Source organism: Atractosteus spatula, chromosome 8 (genome assembly GCF_055471065.1).
Source record: "Atractosteus spatula isolate fAtrSpa1 chromosome 8, fAtrSpa1.hap1, whole genome shotgun sequence".
Taxonomy (NCBI): domain Eukaryota; kingdom Metazoa; phylum Chordata; class Actinopteri; order Semionotiformes; family Lepisosteidae; genus Atractosteus; species Atractosteus spatula.
The window spans coordinates 17,888,315-17,906,167 of record NC_142713.1 but is presented as its reverse complement, the minus strand read 5'-3'; the positions used below and the strand labels follow the sequence as shown (position 1 = coordinate 17,906,167).

General features: G+C 37.5%; 1 protein-coding gene across 6 annotated transcripts in view; it reads right to left on the bottom strand.

Annotated features, from left to right (window-relative positions):
• Nucleotides 1–1,039: 1,039 nt before the first annotated feature.
• The window catches only part of mical3a (microtubule associated monooxygenase, calponin and LIM domain containing 3a), a 143,443-nt gene continuing 126,629 nt past the window's right edge, over nt 1,040–17,853 (bottom strand). For 2 of the 6 annotated variants that reach the window (XM_088922894.1, XM_088922896.1), the window contains 4 exons: nt 15,396–15,446; nt 5,098–5,197; nt 4,259–4,332; nt 1,040–3,791 (listed from right to left, as the gene is read on the bottom strand). In XM_088922894.1, coding sequence (XP_088779020.1) covers nt 3,607–3,791; nt 4,259–4,332; nt 5,098–5,197; nt 15,396–15,446 — 410 coding nt within the window. In that variant the 3' untranslated portion in view covers nt 1,040–3,606. Of the gene's footprint in view, nt 3,792–4,258; nt 4,333–5,097; nt 5,198–7,417; nt 7,484–15,395; nt 15,447–17,853 lie in introns of all 6 variants that reach the window. The other 4 variants (XM_088922895.1, XM_088922897.1, XM_088922898.1 and 1 more) reach the window with 3 other exon arrangements.

Here is a 17,853-nt window from a genome sequence, read left to right as displayed (position 1 = left end):
CCACCCTTACATTTCTTCAGAAAAAAGGTGTAAGAGAACACCACACATTCTAGATGGCTCACCACAGATGGAACAGACAAATCTCGCAGTCACAGTCTATAAAGAAAAAAAAACACTTAAGAGAGAGAATAGCGAAAAACTCCCAAACCAGACAAACAAACTGTCAGGGGACAGCCCAGTGAGTCATTACCAATCTTATGTGTGGTTATGTTGTGCCTTTACTTCTGAAGGAAACTGCATAGCACCTACAGTACCCGATACACCTATAACACAAGTGTGTTAATCAAGGTTACTCTAACAGCATGAAGTGAAAGCAGACGATACAGAAACCCAGAGAATCATCTTCATGAAAATGTTGCCTTCATACAAACATTCCATGTTGCCATCTATTGCAGGAGCAGAGGCTTAGTAAACGTGCTTATTCTGAGTCCAGGTGGAGCTCAATAGTATTGTTTCAGACCTAGAATATATAATTAACTGACTGTCACCAAGACCCCCCCAATGATGTAGCTGACTGTGTACTTCTGGGGTTGGGTGATCTTGATACAGTTAGGATGTCCCCAGTTTGTAGCACAAAACAAAAGCGAGCTCTGTGGTCTGCAAACTTGAATTTGTGAGTTTTCAAGTGGAGTGGCTTCATTCCACTCTGCTGGCTCCATCAGCTGAGAGGACCAGAGAGAGAATAAAGGCAGATTGTTCGACGTTGCACACGCTGAAGAAAATGTGCTCCTCTTCTTTCATCACATGTTGGTGTGAGTGCTGTAGGGTTTAGCAATTCATTGACGAGTATCAAACAGAAAGAAGCGAATAAAAAATAGAAACTGGCACGTTTTCAAATTTATAAACCCACATTTGTTGCAATAGCACACAAACCTTTCAGAACACTTAGCGTAAAGCAATTTTCATTGGCAGTGTTTCCACTTGTAAAACTAAGGATTTGTTTTCCAAAAACAGTGATGTTATAATTTCATCTGTCATAATTTCTCTTTGTTGGACAAATATTTCTTCCAATGAAAAGAAAATAAATATATCCTGCTTCTTTAAATGACTGCATTGTTTTATTGTCCCCATTCAACACTTATCCAACATTTTAAATGCAATTTAGCTATACGAAGTATGTAAATTTCAGTCAGGGCTTAACAACAGAAGCTGGTTTAAAAATTAGGATTTTGTTTACATATTGTACATTTTCTTCTCACACTTATTAATAAATAAAATCTGTCAAACACTCCAGGCAGCTTCTAAACACACATGAACTTCAGTATAGTACAGGATTTTGCTAGGTTTCTCATCTCTTTTACATCTGCTACATAAAATCTGACTCCATGACTATCTTCAGGAAAAAGTGTGGTCCAACAAGCAGAAAATGTATCAAATGACAGAAAGGGTATTACTTTCACATCTTCCATTACGGAAAACATAAACTCAGCGTGATCTTTAATAACAATAACAAAGTTGAGAGCAGCTTTCATTTTATGCACTCTGTAATAACGTATATCTTTTAAAATTCATCGAGTAAACAGAGTGAACATTGTAAACTCCTAACAAAAATGATTTTAAATAAAAATGAAGAGCTGAAGAGGAAACAAAGGCATTCTTGAACTTTCCATAATCTGGATACAGCTGACAAAGGCAATGCATGACAATCTCTTATTTTCGTACAGCAACTGAGCCAAATGAAAATACAAGTTTCCAATGTCTACACTTAAATGTGTCACATTTACAAAGTTGAAATTGTTTTGTTTTTTTACCACATATACCAATATTAATGGCTCAAGAAATGCACACTTAGAAAAAAAAAACAGGATTTGTGGTGCCTCTGTGCAAATCACTTGATGGCGTTACCTTAAGGTGGAAACACCGATTCTTTGATAATTGTAAGAGAGCTTGATTTCATTTTTTGGGGGGTAAGTGTGATTTGTTTTACTGAAGTGAATTTACAAGTTACATCAGTTGGACGTGCAATTGGTCACAAACAAAGGAAGGTATTTTGCCCATCTTGCAAGCTACTTTGAGCCCGAGGAATCCATCAAGTCATTCCCTGAACGGTCTCATGGAGCCAGGGTTGATTCCAGACTCCCACAAGGCTGTGCATACATCTTTCATACAACCAGAAAGCTTCTAAACTTAATGTAAAATACTTTTTTTACAATAAACATCAACCAGTTGCTACACTATGTTTACATGTTATGTTTGCTTTTAAACGAAAGTGACAACCCTTCAGGGTCAGAAGAATAATAACTTTAAACTAATGGCCTAAGATAAAGCCTAAGACAATTTACAGTTGAAAAGCAAAATTTTTAATACTGAACTTTACTTATACATGCCTATACTCATTATCCCTGAAGGGACGGATCTACAGGCCACTTTCAACCGTTTTTCAAATCCACCAAATGTAATGTAACTTTGCAAATAAAAGTGTGTAGGAAGCCTATAAGAATGCAATAAATAAAACTGAATAAAATAGGAACAAATGTGTTTTTTCCCCTCTTTGCTTCAGTATTTTTTCCAATAGTAAAAACAAAGCATACCACAGACTTCATACTAATACTGGCTCAATTCAAAGTGGGAAAAACACTGCTTTCCCTTTAAGGAAACATCAAGATAGTGTCAGATTCACAATGAGTATAGAGCAAAATTCAATTACCAAGACCACAGCATGGTACTGAACTTAACAGTTCTCTCAGAGTACCACAATCATGTGCAACTCAACATCATAAAGATGGCTTATGACACAGAGAGAGGATAGGGCTTCTAGCTTACACTGCGCAACTGAAACTCTTCTGTCAGATTTTGTAAATGTCCACTAAAACCAGGAATTTTGCAGTAGTCTCAATGTTAAAAAAGTAAAAGCTAGTATTGCATTAAAAACAGTAATAAATAGGGTTTAAAAGTTTTAAACCCATTTCTTTGTGATACCTTAAAACAAAAACAAATGAATCTGTGCAAATGCCGATGAAGGAAAACTGAAGATACTCCTCAGAGATTTCTTAAAAGGCGGACCCAAGTCAGCCAGTTACCCATGACAGCTGTACAGATGTCCTGGAATATCAGATAGCAATGGCATGAGAGAAATGGTTGGGAAGTGGGGAAGAACCTAGTGAATGGAAAGTTGCCACCAGGAGAGGCCAATCCTTCCATTCTCAGGAACTTAAAACCAAGCTCATGAACACAAGCTTATGCCCATGTCTTCAATCTATGAGTCAATAAATATACATCTTCAGTCAAAATGTAAATGGTATTATTATGTTCAATTCTTTTGTACATTAGTATATATTTTATAAAGAGATTTGTTCTCAGTTCCTCCATGTCAGCAGGAAGCTTTTGTTTCTGTCCTTTCAGTCACTTATGGAACTTGTTTCCATGGCTGACATCTGTCTCCAATGGAAAATAAAAAATATATATATTTCAACAAAACTATCCTTTCCCCTTAACAAAAAACAAAAAACAAAGTTCACAAAGACTGGGGAGGATATGTAAACTGTATACAGCGTGAAAAAAAGGCAAGCACGCCGGACTGACATTCCCGAACACTCAGAGCGTCGTGACAGAGCAGTCGGGCTGCGCCACTGCATGAAGAGCACCAGAGCTGCGGTGCGGAGGGGCTCAGGACCAGTTCAAGTTAAATCCTTTGGAGAGCATGACGGCCTCCAAGTCCTTGTCCTCCTCTTTCTCTCGCAGCCGCTGCTCCTCCAGAAGGGCCACTAGAGAGTCCCGCTGCTCCACCACGTCCAGCATTTCGTTCAGGATCCGCTTCTCCTCTGCCAGCTCCTCCTCTGTCTTCAGGTGATCTGGGTGGAAGAAGGGACAGGGGGGTCTTCAGGACGATTATCGGACGAGCATTCCTGAGCAGTGTAAGAGTTTGGAGGTTTCCAGACTTTTTCGTTATTAAAAATTCATTTGTGTCATTGTCTAGTACTTTATATTCTCCTCGAGGTGCCATCTTTTTGCATCTAAAGTTGATAAATGTAAAATGAACCTATCAATACCAAGCGCATGTTAGAACCAGGTGGTACAGCAGGGTTTCACTAGAGCAGCTGAAGTGAAGCACATTGCTCAAGGGTGCAGCAGTGATATCCCTACCTCTGATCGGAGCCCACAGCCCTCAAACCAGGATTCCAGTCCCCTGACCACTACACCACACTGCCATCACCAACATTGAAATAGTTATTGCCTTGATTGGTAGTGTGACTGGGAAGAGGCAGGAATAAAGTGCTCGTTGCTATGGAAAACAAGAGAGGCAAAAGAAGGGCCTTACCATCAACAGCCATGCGCTCTCTAAGCTCTTGTTGTAACCTACTCTGTCGATCTTCCAACTCCAGTTCTCGGGCACTGAACAAATACAGACAAAAAAGGCTTTAGTCTACAGCAGTATGAGTAATAAATTAATTTTATCTAATATAATGCGTTTTTCTCAAATTTAGCTGAATTTTCATATTTACTCGAAACCAGTTAAAACTGATCTTTAATAAATACCAGACTACTCCAAAGAAAATCAATCCATGACTTGGTTTCAGCCTAAAATATTTACTTAAATATTATTAGTTATAAACATTAACAACCATTATTGAAACATAACTTTCAGTTAAATTCTATATCTTAGTGACAAACCTAATACAAAATTTAACTTAAATTTAAAAAATTTAAATCAAAACCTTTCTTTAAATCTTTAAATTAAGACTAAACTTCCCCTAATCATAACCATGATTAACTTCAAATTTGACTCTAAAAGCTGGTTATTTATTTCGATTCCAATTTTTATTGTCAGTCAGAGATCTCCCATGGAGAGAGAGGGCCCAGAAGCAAATATTTGCATTGCTCAAGCCTGAATGGGGTGATGAATGCAAGTTTTGAACCAATAGTTTTTCTTTTACCTCTTCTGCGAAGACTCAGAGGCATGGTCCTATGTATGGCATGATACCTACAACTTGATCAAAGCTGTTGTACAACTCAACAGTATTGTACGAAACATTTTATTCATTTAAAATAAATTACTTTATTACATTTGATGTTTTTTATGTCTGCACAGCAAATTTATAAATGATAATTCCGATGCAAAAATACAGTTATAACAAGAACCGCAAAGACACTACTCACAATATCATAAGCTCGGACTCATAACGCACTAGGGCATTTTTCTCCTGGACAAGCTTGAACCATTCTTGCATAAGCTTGGGGTCATCCTTCTTGCCCATTCCTGCAAAAAGCAGACATTGTCCATATCAGCACGTGACACTCCTCACGTAGAAGAGCTGGGGTGAATGTGACAGGCAGTGCAATGGAAGCCAAGCCAAGATGACTTTCCTGAGGAATGACAGGGAGGTAAGACCAAATCATTTTGATCTATCTGGAAATCTATGAAAGATGGTGTGGAAATCTATTTCGTTTCACTAGGAACACTATGGACACTTGTGTTGCAAGTTCGCTAATCACTATTACCTTATGAATAAAACTTGTAAAAACACATGTTCCCCAAACTCCCTCCCCACTTTCACCTCCCTTATCCCTGCAGTGAAAGGTGGAACTTACACTTCATTTATTCTTTAACAAAATATATTTGCGCCTCCCAAGAAATATCGAGTCTCTGAAGAAAGTTTTAAGTTGCAAGAGGATACAGAATTGTTAACATCACCTCTGGGATTTTTAAAATGCTCTTATAACACTTCGGTTTACCAATTCTGAGTAAATAAATGACACTCTTGTATTGTTGCATGCAGCATTAGGTTATTTTCCCCAGACGTCTTTAAGAGGGGAAGAAAAAGCCTCTACATGCGGACTCCATCCATGATCTAACCATAGCAACAGCAACAGTTATGGCCACTTGCAGCCATTTTAGCCAACTCAGAACCAAATTAGGCCAAGTCCATGCACTGAAGTAGAGAAGCCTGCAACACAACCATATATCTGTCACATGTAGGTGGAGCAAAGCATTTTCAATGAGACATTAGGTAACCTCCATGAAGCATGATACATAAGCCCAAAAAAAATTCAGGAAAAATAAGAAGGAAAACAGTACATGTATACATAGAATGGCAGTGTTCTTTGACATGGGATGCCACTCACTACAGCTGAGTTTTAGTATTACAGACAGGGGCACAGAGGCAAGGCAGAGTTCCTCAGACCAAGAACACAAACACAACAAATATGGGTTTCATATACTAACATTTTTTAAACTTCCTCCACACCAAAATAAAAAAAAACATTCATATATTTTTTAGCATTTTTCTAAGTTACAGTATGGATCACTTAGTGATGTTATTTTGTACATCCCTAGACACTGTGATGTTATACAGTACATCCCCAGTGATACATCCCTGAATGTCGTCCGTGAAGCCCTGTGAGTGACTGTAATTTTTAAAGAAATTATTTTCAACAATAGCAAGAGGTTAAAAAAATTAGAAATAAGAAAGAACTACATATCTGTATTGCACAGCCTATATGTTGTGAATATGTACAGTAACTTAAGCAAAATTACGACAGAATACTTCACCATAATGCACCAAGTAAACCTCTATATCTACAAGCATTAACTTAATTCTATAAATCCTACCTCCTGAAGTAAAAGAGCATTTATCAAAGTGGCTTTTTGTGACTGAAGGCATTCCTTATTAAGATCCTTTGGTGCAAAGAAATGGGTGCAGGACATATTGTTACTGTAGGTACCAGGAAAAAAAAATCTTCTTTCAAAGCTTATAGTCAAAACATGATCTGGGTACATGTTATCCACACTGAATAAATAAGTCACAAGCAAACAGGAATGGTGCACTCTAAGTAGGCGCTCGCTTTTATGTGATGTACAGTACATTCTTTAGATAAGATCATAAGATTTTAAGATCATAAGATAAGATCACTTTATTGGCCATATACATTTTCTTGTATTTGGAATTTGTTTTTTCGCATACCCCAACTTACTCTCCATGAGACACACAGACAGGGAGAGAAGCTTGGGGTCAGAGCACAGGGTCAGCCATTTATACGGCACCCCTGGAGCAGTGGGGGTTAAAGGCCTTTCTCAGGGACCAACGGAGTACGATTCCTCTGTTGGCCACAGGATACGAACCGGCAACCTTCCAGCCACAGGCACAGATCCTTAGCCACAGAGCCACCATTCAAATACTTTGAATACCTTTAAGTTATTTATAAGTAATGCGTAGTTTTGTTAAAACGTATTTTTAATGTGTTAAATAGGCAAAGCTGCACTTTATCAGGCCTCTAACCGTCAGGCGTAAAGCAGTTTTAAATTTTCTTGAGTGAGAAACAACCAGCGCATTATGGGGAAATCTACTGAGCCTCTGACACTGGAGGCTTTCCACACGCTGGAAAGGAAAGGAGAGGAGTCCAGATGAGTTCTGCTGATCCGGGGGTTGCCACGGTGACCCTGCTGCAGCGAATGGCTCGCGAGGCGGGGTTACGTTACCTTCGTGGGTACAGCAAGGGCAGAAGGAGATAGGTCTTCGGCGAGGGGTCCCGACATTGGGCTCAACTTCAACAACACAGGGAAGGATTGAAGAGGGGTGTGGAGTGAAAGAGAGAGGGGGGGGAGGGGAAGCGACAGAACCAGAGCCACAGCACAGGACACAGAGAAAATTATATATAGAGAGAGGGGAGACAGGAGGAAGGAAGAAAGAACAGGGAGGGAAAAAAATCAAAGATAGCAGCAAGAGTAATAAGGAAAATCAAAAGCCTCTGGGAAGAAAAAGAGCAGAGCGGCTGGCTGCGCAGAGTCATGAAAGAAAAAAGAAGTTGTGTAAAAAAGGGGCTTTAAAAGGTGTTTTTTACGTAAAGAACCACAAGTTTTCCCTCTCTCTTTGAATGGCATAAAAGAGTTAATCCACAGAAAGGGCGAGTTTGCATTGTGTTGATCACACCCTTACTATAGCCTCACCTATCCTGCAGCAGTCTGAAAGGCCTGACAGACCTGTGTCTGTTAAAACTGACAAAAAACAGCTTTTTAAAATGCTGCTTTACAGCGTGTCACTGTCTTAGGCTTAAATACTACACCTATAGAAAGTGACGCATTCTCCCATCTTGCGTTTACTGTTTAATGTTCAAAGCACAAAGTAAACCACAACTTAAGCACTTAAGACTGAATACAGTACATCGCCTCCTGGGAAGCAGAAAAATAGAAAAAATTCAGATTTATTCTTATAGAAAAGCAGAAATACATAAGGGTTGGTAGCACTTTAAAACTAGAATTTGAATGTATATAGTATCTGTTTCTTCATATTATGTGCTATACTCCATATTCTAATTGATATAATAAGCCATACTGGGGACCAGTTCAACATGAGGGAGCCATGTTTATTTTTACTAATGTCTAGTGTTCTCCTGCTGTAATTGCTGTTGGATTTAGCAGAACATTAAATAAAGCAAACACCTCTGACACTAGTTCTTGATGACTGCATGTGAGCAGTGTAGAAATGTGTTGCAAAATTCAGTTTAACTGTTACTGGACCATAACATTAAGCATTAAGATATAGAATCTTTCAAAGTGTTCCATTTTTTTTTCTCCTGGTATGGGTCTTGGTCTGGTTTTAAACATTTATGAATACCCCTACAAATTACAGTGCATGCTGATGTTAACTAGTCAACCAAAAAAAAAACAGCCTCACCCAGAGAAAATCCTGAGAGGGAAAGAAAATCAAGAGATGTGCAGAAAATCCAAAAGAGGCACGTTAACAACATTTATAGTGACAGGAGAGTGACAGGAGGTTGTACACAACCCAGGGTAAAAGAGCTGGGAGAGTGTCACACTGATACTACCACAAGGGACTATCACAGGCAAAATCAGCGCTAGAAAAGTGGCTACCAGTCGCACCTCAGTGACAAACATCTTCTTCTGCTTCAAAAATATTCATTGTTATCACTATTTCTTTCTGAATACTGTAGTTTCCATCTTTATTTTTTTTTCTCAAAGTACTTTCAATACACACAAAGAAACACGGCAATGAACATAACTACTTAGTAGACCGAGACATTTTAACTGAATAAAAGGGCATGGATTTCCAATTTATAGGTTTACTTATACACTGAAAGTGTGCCCAATGTTTTAAGGGGCTATTACTTTTTATTCTTGGCAGTGTTTTAAAGGACAACTAAAGATAATTAAAATTAATTACAAAAAATAACAAAGGCTTTACCAATAAATTTTTTTCACTCTCGTTTTCTGTGCAGAAGTGTTATTTGAACTTTACTGTAATTAACCTCCGTATCTCTATCTTAAACAATATACTGAATTTCTTTACAAAGCCATTTTATTGGTCTGTGATAAAATGTTGTAGTTAAATCACAGATACATGGCTCCGATAATTTCAAAAACACAAATCATATTTGTACTGCATGTCTGAAACACTTCCAATGCACTGCATGTAGGACTTCGAATCGCAAACCTGCAAAAACAGTGCACATAAAGTAGGAGACATTTCGGACATGTTTCCCTCTTTTTTCCTTTGATCCGATTTTAAGCAACTGTAAACTTGATTTACAGATTTTTGGAAGGCAGTGTGTGCAATACAAATGACCTTACAAATGAATTAATTTTTGTATCTTTTCCAATGTACAAAGAAATAGAAAGAGCATAGATGATGTATTTATGAGCACACTCTTTCATAAATTGTTTTAACCTCAGTAAATTACAATATAAACTCTAAGCATGACTTAAAATGACACCTTAAAGCGCCGACAAGCTTTGTAATAAAACATAAAACACTTTTTAGCATTATATTCATTCAGTCAATAGGATTAATTCTGGGAAAAAATCAAACCTCATAACATACCTTTATGCTTCATAAAGCTTTACACAGTATATTATATTGCCTACAGTATGAGTGGCATGCACATACTGTAGTTATGGGCTTTCATGCAAAGACATGCCAAGTGTTGTTGAACAAGGTGCACACAATTCCACATTCCCTCACGATCCCTCTGGCCTTCAGCCTGAAGAGGAAATCTTTAACAAAACAAGAGAAGCGACTCACAGGCAACTGGCACAACTCTTTGAACAGTCACTCAAGACAGGGGTAGTACCCAGGGACTGGAAAATTGCTAATGTAGAGCCCATTCATAGAAAGGTGGCAAAAATGAACCCATGAATTATATACCATTTTCTTCTAATATATTTAAAGGTTACAGAAACAATGGTTATAAATCTGAGCAAGCAGGTCATCTATGTGGATATTGGATCCTAGGGGCCAGTCACTATGGTTTGTGATAAAGTTGATCAAGTTACAGGTAGTAGACATTTAAGGTAATGAGTGCTTGGATTGAAAATGAACAGAAATAGATATGGAACTAAGAGTATACTTAAGAGATGAATGCTCTAATCTGGGTGATGCAATCAGTGGAGGCCCACAGGGATCCACTCCTGTATCAGGTGGACTGCTCTTCCCACTTTGCACAAATAGGCCAACCCCTGGCTGATAACATTTGGTGCACACCAGGGCCGGATTTTGGTGTTCGTAGGCCCTAGGCACTTTCACTCCGAAATGTGCAAAAAGAGAGGGGTAAATGCCAATTGAATTACGACATGATGCACTTTAAACTATTCTAACGCTAAACCACATGATTGATGGAGCGAGTCGAGCGACCATCACTTCGATACTTCTAGTTTTTTACAACAGCTGACAGATAGCATATGATTATTGATTTGGAGCACCTAGGGTTGATCGCAAGCATGTTGTTTCAGCTCGTTTGTCGCTCGTCACTAGTGTTTCCCTCCTTCGTAGGCCCTAGGCACCGTAGGCACATGGGAATGAGAAATCCGGCACTGGTGCACACAGAGCATTACATGCGGATAGCAAAAAAAGAAAACTAGATACATATATAAGATCTTAAATAAAATACTTGAACAACCTACTTATCAAGAAGAAAATGACCTACAAAAGTAGTGGGACTGCAAAGTCAAAACTCATTTTTGCTTTATAGTGAGATAGTGAGATTAACAGAGATAGGTCCAATATATTATCTGTTTTATTTTAGGGTAATTCCATGCCTACATCTGATCATATTAGAGCAAAATTGATTGTGATCAACCCAAAGACCAGAAATAAGTCACTTGTAATAAGTGCTTTAAAATTTCAGAGTGTAAAATTCAGTTTTTGATTGCATATCCCTTGAGGCACTATGAGCATATTGTATGTAAAATCCTTGCTCTTTGGCCACGTTTTGGTTGTTATGCTGTGTGGTGAATACGAATACGAATGGAAGCACAGTAAGCGGACACAATGTTTCAAAATTAACTTTGCTTCTACAATCATTAGTTTCATTATCTAATGAAAGATGAGTGAGCCTGTTCTAGAGATGGTCATTTATATTATCTCTAACATACTTTAGAATTTGCTTGGAAGAACCAAGATATACATTTTAAAAAGGATAGTTTTCGAAACGTTTAACAGACAAATCAGACCTAGATTCATGTTTCCAATAGTTACTAAATATGAGGGTTCAAATACTTTTTCCATCAATAACCTTGATTTTTTAAATCATTTGTTCATTAAAGATATGACAATGTAAAATGTTGTGTGCTATTTGTTAAATAAGACTGTCTTTATTATTATGACTTAGATGAAGATCAGATTACATTTTAGGAACCATTCGTGTGGAAATCCAGATAATTCCAAATGGTTCATAAACCTTTTCTCACAACTGTATAATGAAAGAAAAAAAGAATTTAACCCTTTTTGTCTTGAAAAAAGAAGACAAGTGAGACCCTGTCTGATGTCTGAAGAACCTTCAGCAGAACTGACAAAATCAACTGTATGAATATATTTAGAATCAGTTATAAAATACAAGCCAGAAGAGACTCAGAAACTAAATACAAGCGCACGTCAGATTGAGAATAGGAGGCAATTTCATACACAGGATTGCGGCAGAAAGGAATAATCTACTGTAGGCTTTTTTTCGGGAAGCTGCTGGATCAGATCCTTAGATCAATTAGCTACTAGAAACCAAAAGAACTAAAGGGACTGAGTGTCTCTCACGTCTAGCCTTTCTTATGTCCTACAGAGTACACAACACTCTCACTCCTTGCTGGTTGAGCTCTATGATCTAGGATTAACTACCACAGCAGTACTGCACAAATAGCAGAGTGCAACTGAGCTCCGGATGGTGCTAGTATTAGTCAGCCAAGGAAGTCTTGGCTCTTTGTAACACCTCGGGAACTTCACTGGGACATGCAGACTCAAAGATAAATAAATCAAAGGTTATAGTACCCCTTCTAAACTTCTTTATTTTCCTCATGTTTAGTTTGCAACTGTGAACTCTTGAGATGTGAAGATAAATTGAGTGAGAAGTAAAAAAATTGAAAAAAAATAGAAAAAGAAATTGTTAAAAAAAATGGGCTGGGAGTGAAGTGATGTTATGGATGTATTCATAAAGCTAAACTTATTAGGACAAGCCTCGTTCCAGCGTTCATACTGTAGACTGCACCATTGTCATGTGATTTGTAGAGGGCTTGTATGAGTAGAAAGGCATATGAAGACAATAGTTAGCCTGTAGCAAGCAGTTCCTGTTAAGGTGGCAGGTATCTTGAAAGGGCGGATGGTTGCCATGATTCATGTTTAGCCATCTGCAGTACTGGAAAGGATTTATGTCTAGAGAACACTGCAGTTGACCTGTGGTGAAATCCTCTTTCACCATGTTTACTTCTAACGGGAGAGTTGGAACACACTGAATCACAGTGCTTAAGATGAAGATCCACTATGACATGATTACACACTATGTCAAAATGCTGAGAACAATTATATCATTGCTAAAAACATTTCATAGGCTCCTCAGAGTTCTGAACTCACCCCGCATGTGGAAGAACCAAAATCAGGAAAAGATCTGAAAACCAACATCCCCGAATGCATTACCTGCTTTATGTAAATTAGCATTCTTCTACACAGTATCAGAAGATGGAAGAAAGTATACTTTCTTGTACCCCAGCTCTCACAAAGGCCAAGCTTTAATCTACACCACAGGACATTTATTGTAAACAGCTGTCTTTTAGCTTTACAGTATGTATCCAACACTTCTGTTTACATAGACAGGGAGTGGACAAAATAATGGAAAAATCTAGCAATGTATTAATATTTATTATCTAATAAAGACTTGATCCATCCTTTGCCTTCAGAACAGCTTCAATCCTTTTAGGGATACTGTTAAACAAGTTCTGAACTGTTTCTAGAGGGATATTGGACCATTTATGAAGAATGAAAGCCTCCAGTTCTTTGAGAGATGAAGGAGGTGGAAATCTACTCTAAGCTCAACTGTACATTCCAGAACTTCCTATAAAGGTTCCATGATGTTTAGATCTGGTGATTGGAGAGACTGTGGGAGGTGTTTGACTTCATCTTGGTGATTGTGAAACCACTCTTCAATCCATTTAGCAGTGTGTATGGGGACATTATTATCTTGGAATATGGGGTCTTTTTGAGGACACAATGTTTGCAACATAGAGTGGACCTGGTGACCTAAAATGGCTTCATATTCTCTGGCTGTAATTCTACCATGCAGAGTAATAATCGGAGCCAGTCTCCCATGAGATGGCTGCACCTACAGATCCACCGTCATGTTTAATAGTTGGGAACAAGCAGTGTGGTTGGAAGGTCCTCTGGCTTTCTCCAAACATACTGTAAAAGTAGTAATAAATGAATCATCACGCCATAGGTACTTTATGTATTGTTGCACATTGGTCTTCGTTTCAAGTGGTTTCCAAATGGCAGCCCTACCATAAATATCAGCTCTGTAAAGATATGTTATGTGTTTTTTTAGCGATGATCCTGTTAAGTGTCCATCTATCCCTGTCTTCAACCTGCAACCACTGATCCTCTTTCCTGCTGCTGTTTTCCCTTGTTCGGAATGAGCATTTTGGCATCCCCTGCACGTCTCCTTTTTAACAGCTACTGGCTTCCATGTTCTTTAAGTTTCACTTTCCCCCTTGACACATTAAAACATTTTGCTGTGCCTGTGACTGATGCACCTGCATACTGTGCACAAACTACTTGACCTTGACAAAAATGTTAGGTCTCTCATGTTGCTTTAGAAACCCACATGTTAACGTGTGGATTTTAAGATGTCTTTTACAGTGGGAACATTGGCAATGAGTATTCAAATGAATGAGACATGTAGAATCCTTTTTAATTGTGGTTCAGTTACTTCAATGTACAGTATGTTTTTTTCATTAGGTGTTTTCATTATTTTGTCCACCCTCTGTATACTGTATATAGATAAAGGATAACAACACACAATTCTTATTGTCCCTTGTTCTAAATGAAAAGGGACAATCCAGTTACAATAAAAACATCATCAATCTCTCAGGGAAATGTAAATTCTCAAATTATGCCATCGTATACACAAAACAGGATAATACAGAACAAGCATCAGTGGTGGAAAGCTCACTGTTAAATCTATGGTAACACAAGGGCACCACTGCTGGGGGCACAGTGGAGAATCACATCACAACTAGTAGGGGTATGATTGAGATAGATTCAGTAACAGGGTGTACACCACTTTCCAGTTCTGCTGTTTTATATTGCCCAGAAAAGCATAACACTTAAAACAATCTAGTAAGTAAAAGAGCTATTTAATAAGAAATGGTTTAACCATGTTAGTGTTATTTCTATCCATTTTAGTCCTATTTTGTTTTGTTTTTTTAATTTACATTATATGCACAAGTTTTCCAACAGGAGACTTAGCATTTATCTTCATATAAACTTGAATAGATGATAGTAATACATAATTATTAGACAATTGTCTAAATGGTGCTCATGTACAGGTATTTATCAGTTTTAGAGTATACATACATAAAGAGATTTAGAGAAACAGTGAGTGCATTTTATACATACAATTAAATCAGAAACACTGCAGTCTTAACTCTTAAATTTGTTTTATTTTAAAATACCTGCAGACGTGCTTGTTTCGAGTTGTACTTTTTTGGGATTTTGCATTTCAAGAATTAATATAATGAAAAAGAAGTCCACTTCAAAATCCGGTAACTGTGATAAACCCAATAACTTCTGTTGCTTGAAACTGCTAGTACCCGTTATCTGAAGTAGATTCGATGTACATTGAAACTGTAATTACTGCGCCTTAACACCTTAACCAGCCTTCCCTATTCACAACTATTTGGTAAAACAATAAATGGTGCAAAATACTTATCAGTATAGCAAGGGACTTTATAATTAATCAATTACCGACCATATATAAGAAAACTAATTTTGTTATATACGAGATGATAGATATTCTTTGCTTTAACTTGCTTAATTAAGGCCAGACCTGAGCTTTTCATGTTCGAACTGGAAAGGGTTTGGGATTAAGCATCACACAGGGGGTAAGGAGGGAAAGAAGGAACACAAGTATTTCACAGGATAAAGGGGTTAGCTGTAAGTGTGGAGTGACAGGCTCGAAATACATACCACCCAGATGCAAGTCGATGATTTCACTGTAATTAGATTCTCCCCAATAGTCTACAATAAGGATATATTAGAGAGAGTTACTGCACACAGCCCAGACTGGGCGATATTATCTGTAATGAGAAATCATGCACTCACACACATGCTCACAGTACATACAGAACAGTATATACACTGTACAGTATGTATCCCAATCCTGTCATATACAGTACAGCCTCAGAGTTGATGACTCTATGCTCACAAAGTTCAGAACCCTTTCTATATTCCAAGCTAATAAAAGGAATGTTTCATCATCAATGAAGACCTGAAGACCAGCAAACACAACTTAATATGTTACAGGTGTATAACTGTTTAATATGAGGATATGTTTAGCAGTATTTTGTCACAGCATCTTAACAAACCAGGTACTTTAGGTGGCCAGACCAAGGATTCTGAAGGGCTTTATTAACAAGGTGAATTTTCCTTCTGCATTACTTAATTTTTAAAATGCCTGCACTGTTACATAGTACACACAACACTGTGTATAATATGTGCAGTAGGACTACAATGAAGGTTTTGTTTTCACTTTGCAAATAAACCCAAAAGGTGATTACAGTTATAAGTACACATTAACTACCTTACTGAAATACAGTATAGCTAAGGAAGAAAAAATCAGCACCACTGTTGTTTTTACTCTTCTTTTCCATTCTTCCGTCTTGCTCATCCTATAACATTTCAACAGGCAAAGGACAGAACAATAAGAGCACTGCGACGTTTTTAAAACTGCTGTTTTCCCTCTTCTCTCTGATAAATAATCTTAAAATATGTCTAATCTGGCTGTGCATCCATAATCCTTGCCTGATTAAAAATATACTCACTTTCCTTCCTACAAGTCAACTTCTGTGCACATCTTTGAAGAATTCCTTTCTGCATACAAGTATAATATGTAATCCTACAGACAACACCTACTAAAGTAGGTGGCATTCCTACTTTGGGGAGATTAAATGTGATTGTGTATCCCAAATTACGTTTTAGACAACAAGAAAATAACATTTTTGCAGTAAAGACTAATAGAAATGGTATAAATGTTAAATAGGTAAAGAAATTGAAAGTAAAAGCAGTCAGAGCTGGACAGAGGGATGACTATCCTTTTCCACTCAATACTCTGCATACTTGTGATTCCTGTTTAATGTCACATCTCCACACAAAAATGTAAAAACTGAAGAGCTTGACTACGGTTTTGTTGAGAAGTGGGAAAATGACAAAAAACAAGAAGCTGTGTGAACTGAGCCCAAAGAACCTTGGGCAATTGTATTCTATACACATGAAACTGTCAACTCTAGATCGAGGTTTTTACCAAGATTTAACCATAAGAAAAAAGTATGAGATTATGACTAGGATACAATAAAGGTACAATTGAGTACCTTAATTAGTTTTTAACTATTAACTATTTTATTGAGCATCATAATCACACTGAATATAAAACTAGAACGTTCATCCATCAGATTACGTCTGATTCCATCATAAAAAAAATCAACATTTAAAACTGTACTGGTTTTGGCTGACACCTTATCTTGACCCCGGTGAAAAGTTGTAGGATGAGCCCAGGAGAAGACTGGCACAAGTTCGAATGCAATCAGCTGTTACAGTCTCGGAGAGATTAAGACTGAAGGGACAGTATTAGACTGTGACAGACCAGTAAATTTACGCCACAGAATACCCAGAGAATATGCTCTAGAGATTGCCAACAAAACAGAGGTTTTCTTTCGGAATTGTTAATGCTGATTTTCATGCATAATTCAATAAGATGGTACACATAAAATATTACATAGCATTATTTTGGAAAGTATTATATAGGAAAAACTAAAAAGGGCAAAATGAAAATTCTACCTTTTACCTGCTTTGAACATAACTGTGTTAATGTTTAAAATATGATCAGCAAACACACACATGTCCATCCAACACACACTTCTATATCTACATGCATTTTTCAACATAAAATGGCATGCAAGGACACACTGAAAGGGAAACAAGAAAAGAAGAGAGAATGTTCAGAATGAGAATACATTATCACCACAATGAAATGTTATATGCCTTTAAAATCTCAATTTTTAATACCTGCTCTTTTTTACGGAGTTTTGTGCTGATCAGATAAGATTCTTCAAAAGAATAAACACAATTAGATCTACAAAAGTCCATCTGGACTTCAGGTGAAACTTAATGTCAGGATGAACTACAGAGTGGGCAACTCGGAACCTACAGAAAGCAATATTTCTTAGTTCCAAATTATTGGGTGTGTCGAAACAAATCCAAAGGAACAGTAAATCAAATTAAGGAATATTTTTAATACAGGGACAAAAGTCTTTGGATGAAGCAAATCAAGTTAAATTAATTCTTTCCTTTAGCCCTGCAAAAGCAATACTAAGACAAAGTAATGTTTTCCATTCCCTTACAACACGGGGTTGCTGTCTGCTTTACTGAG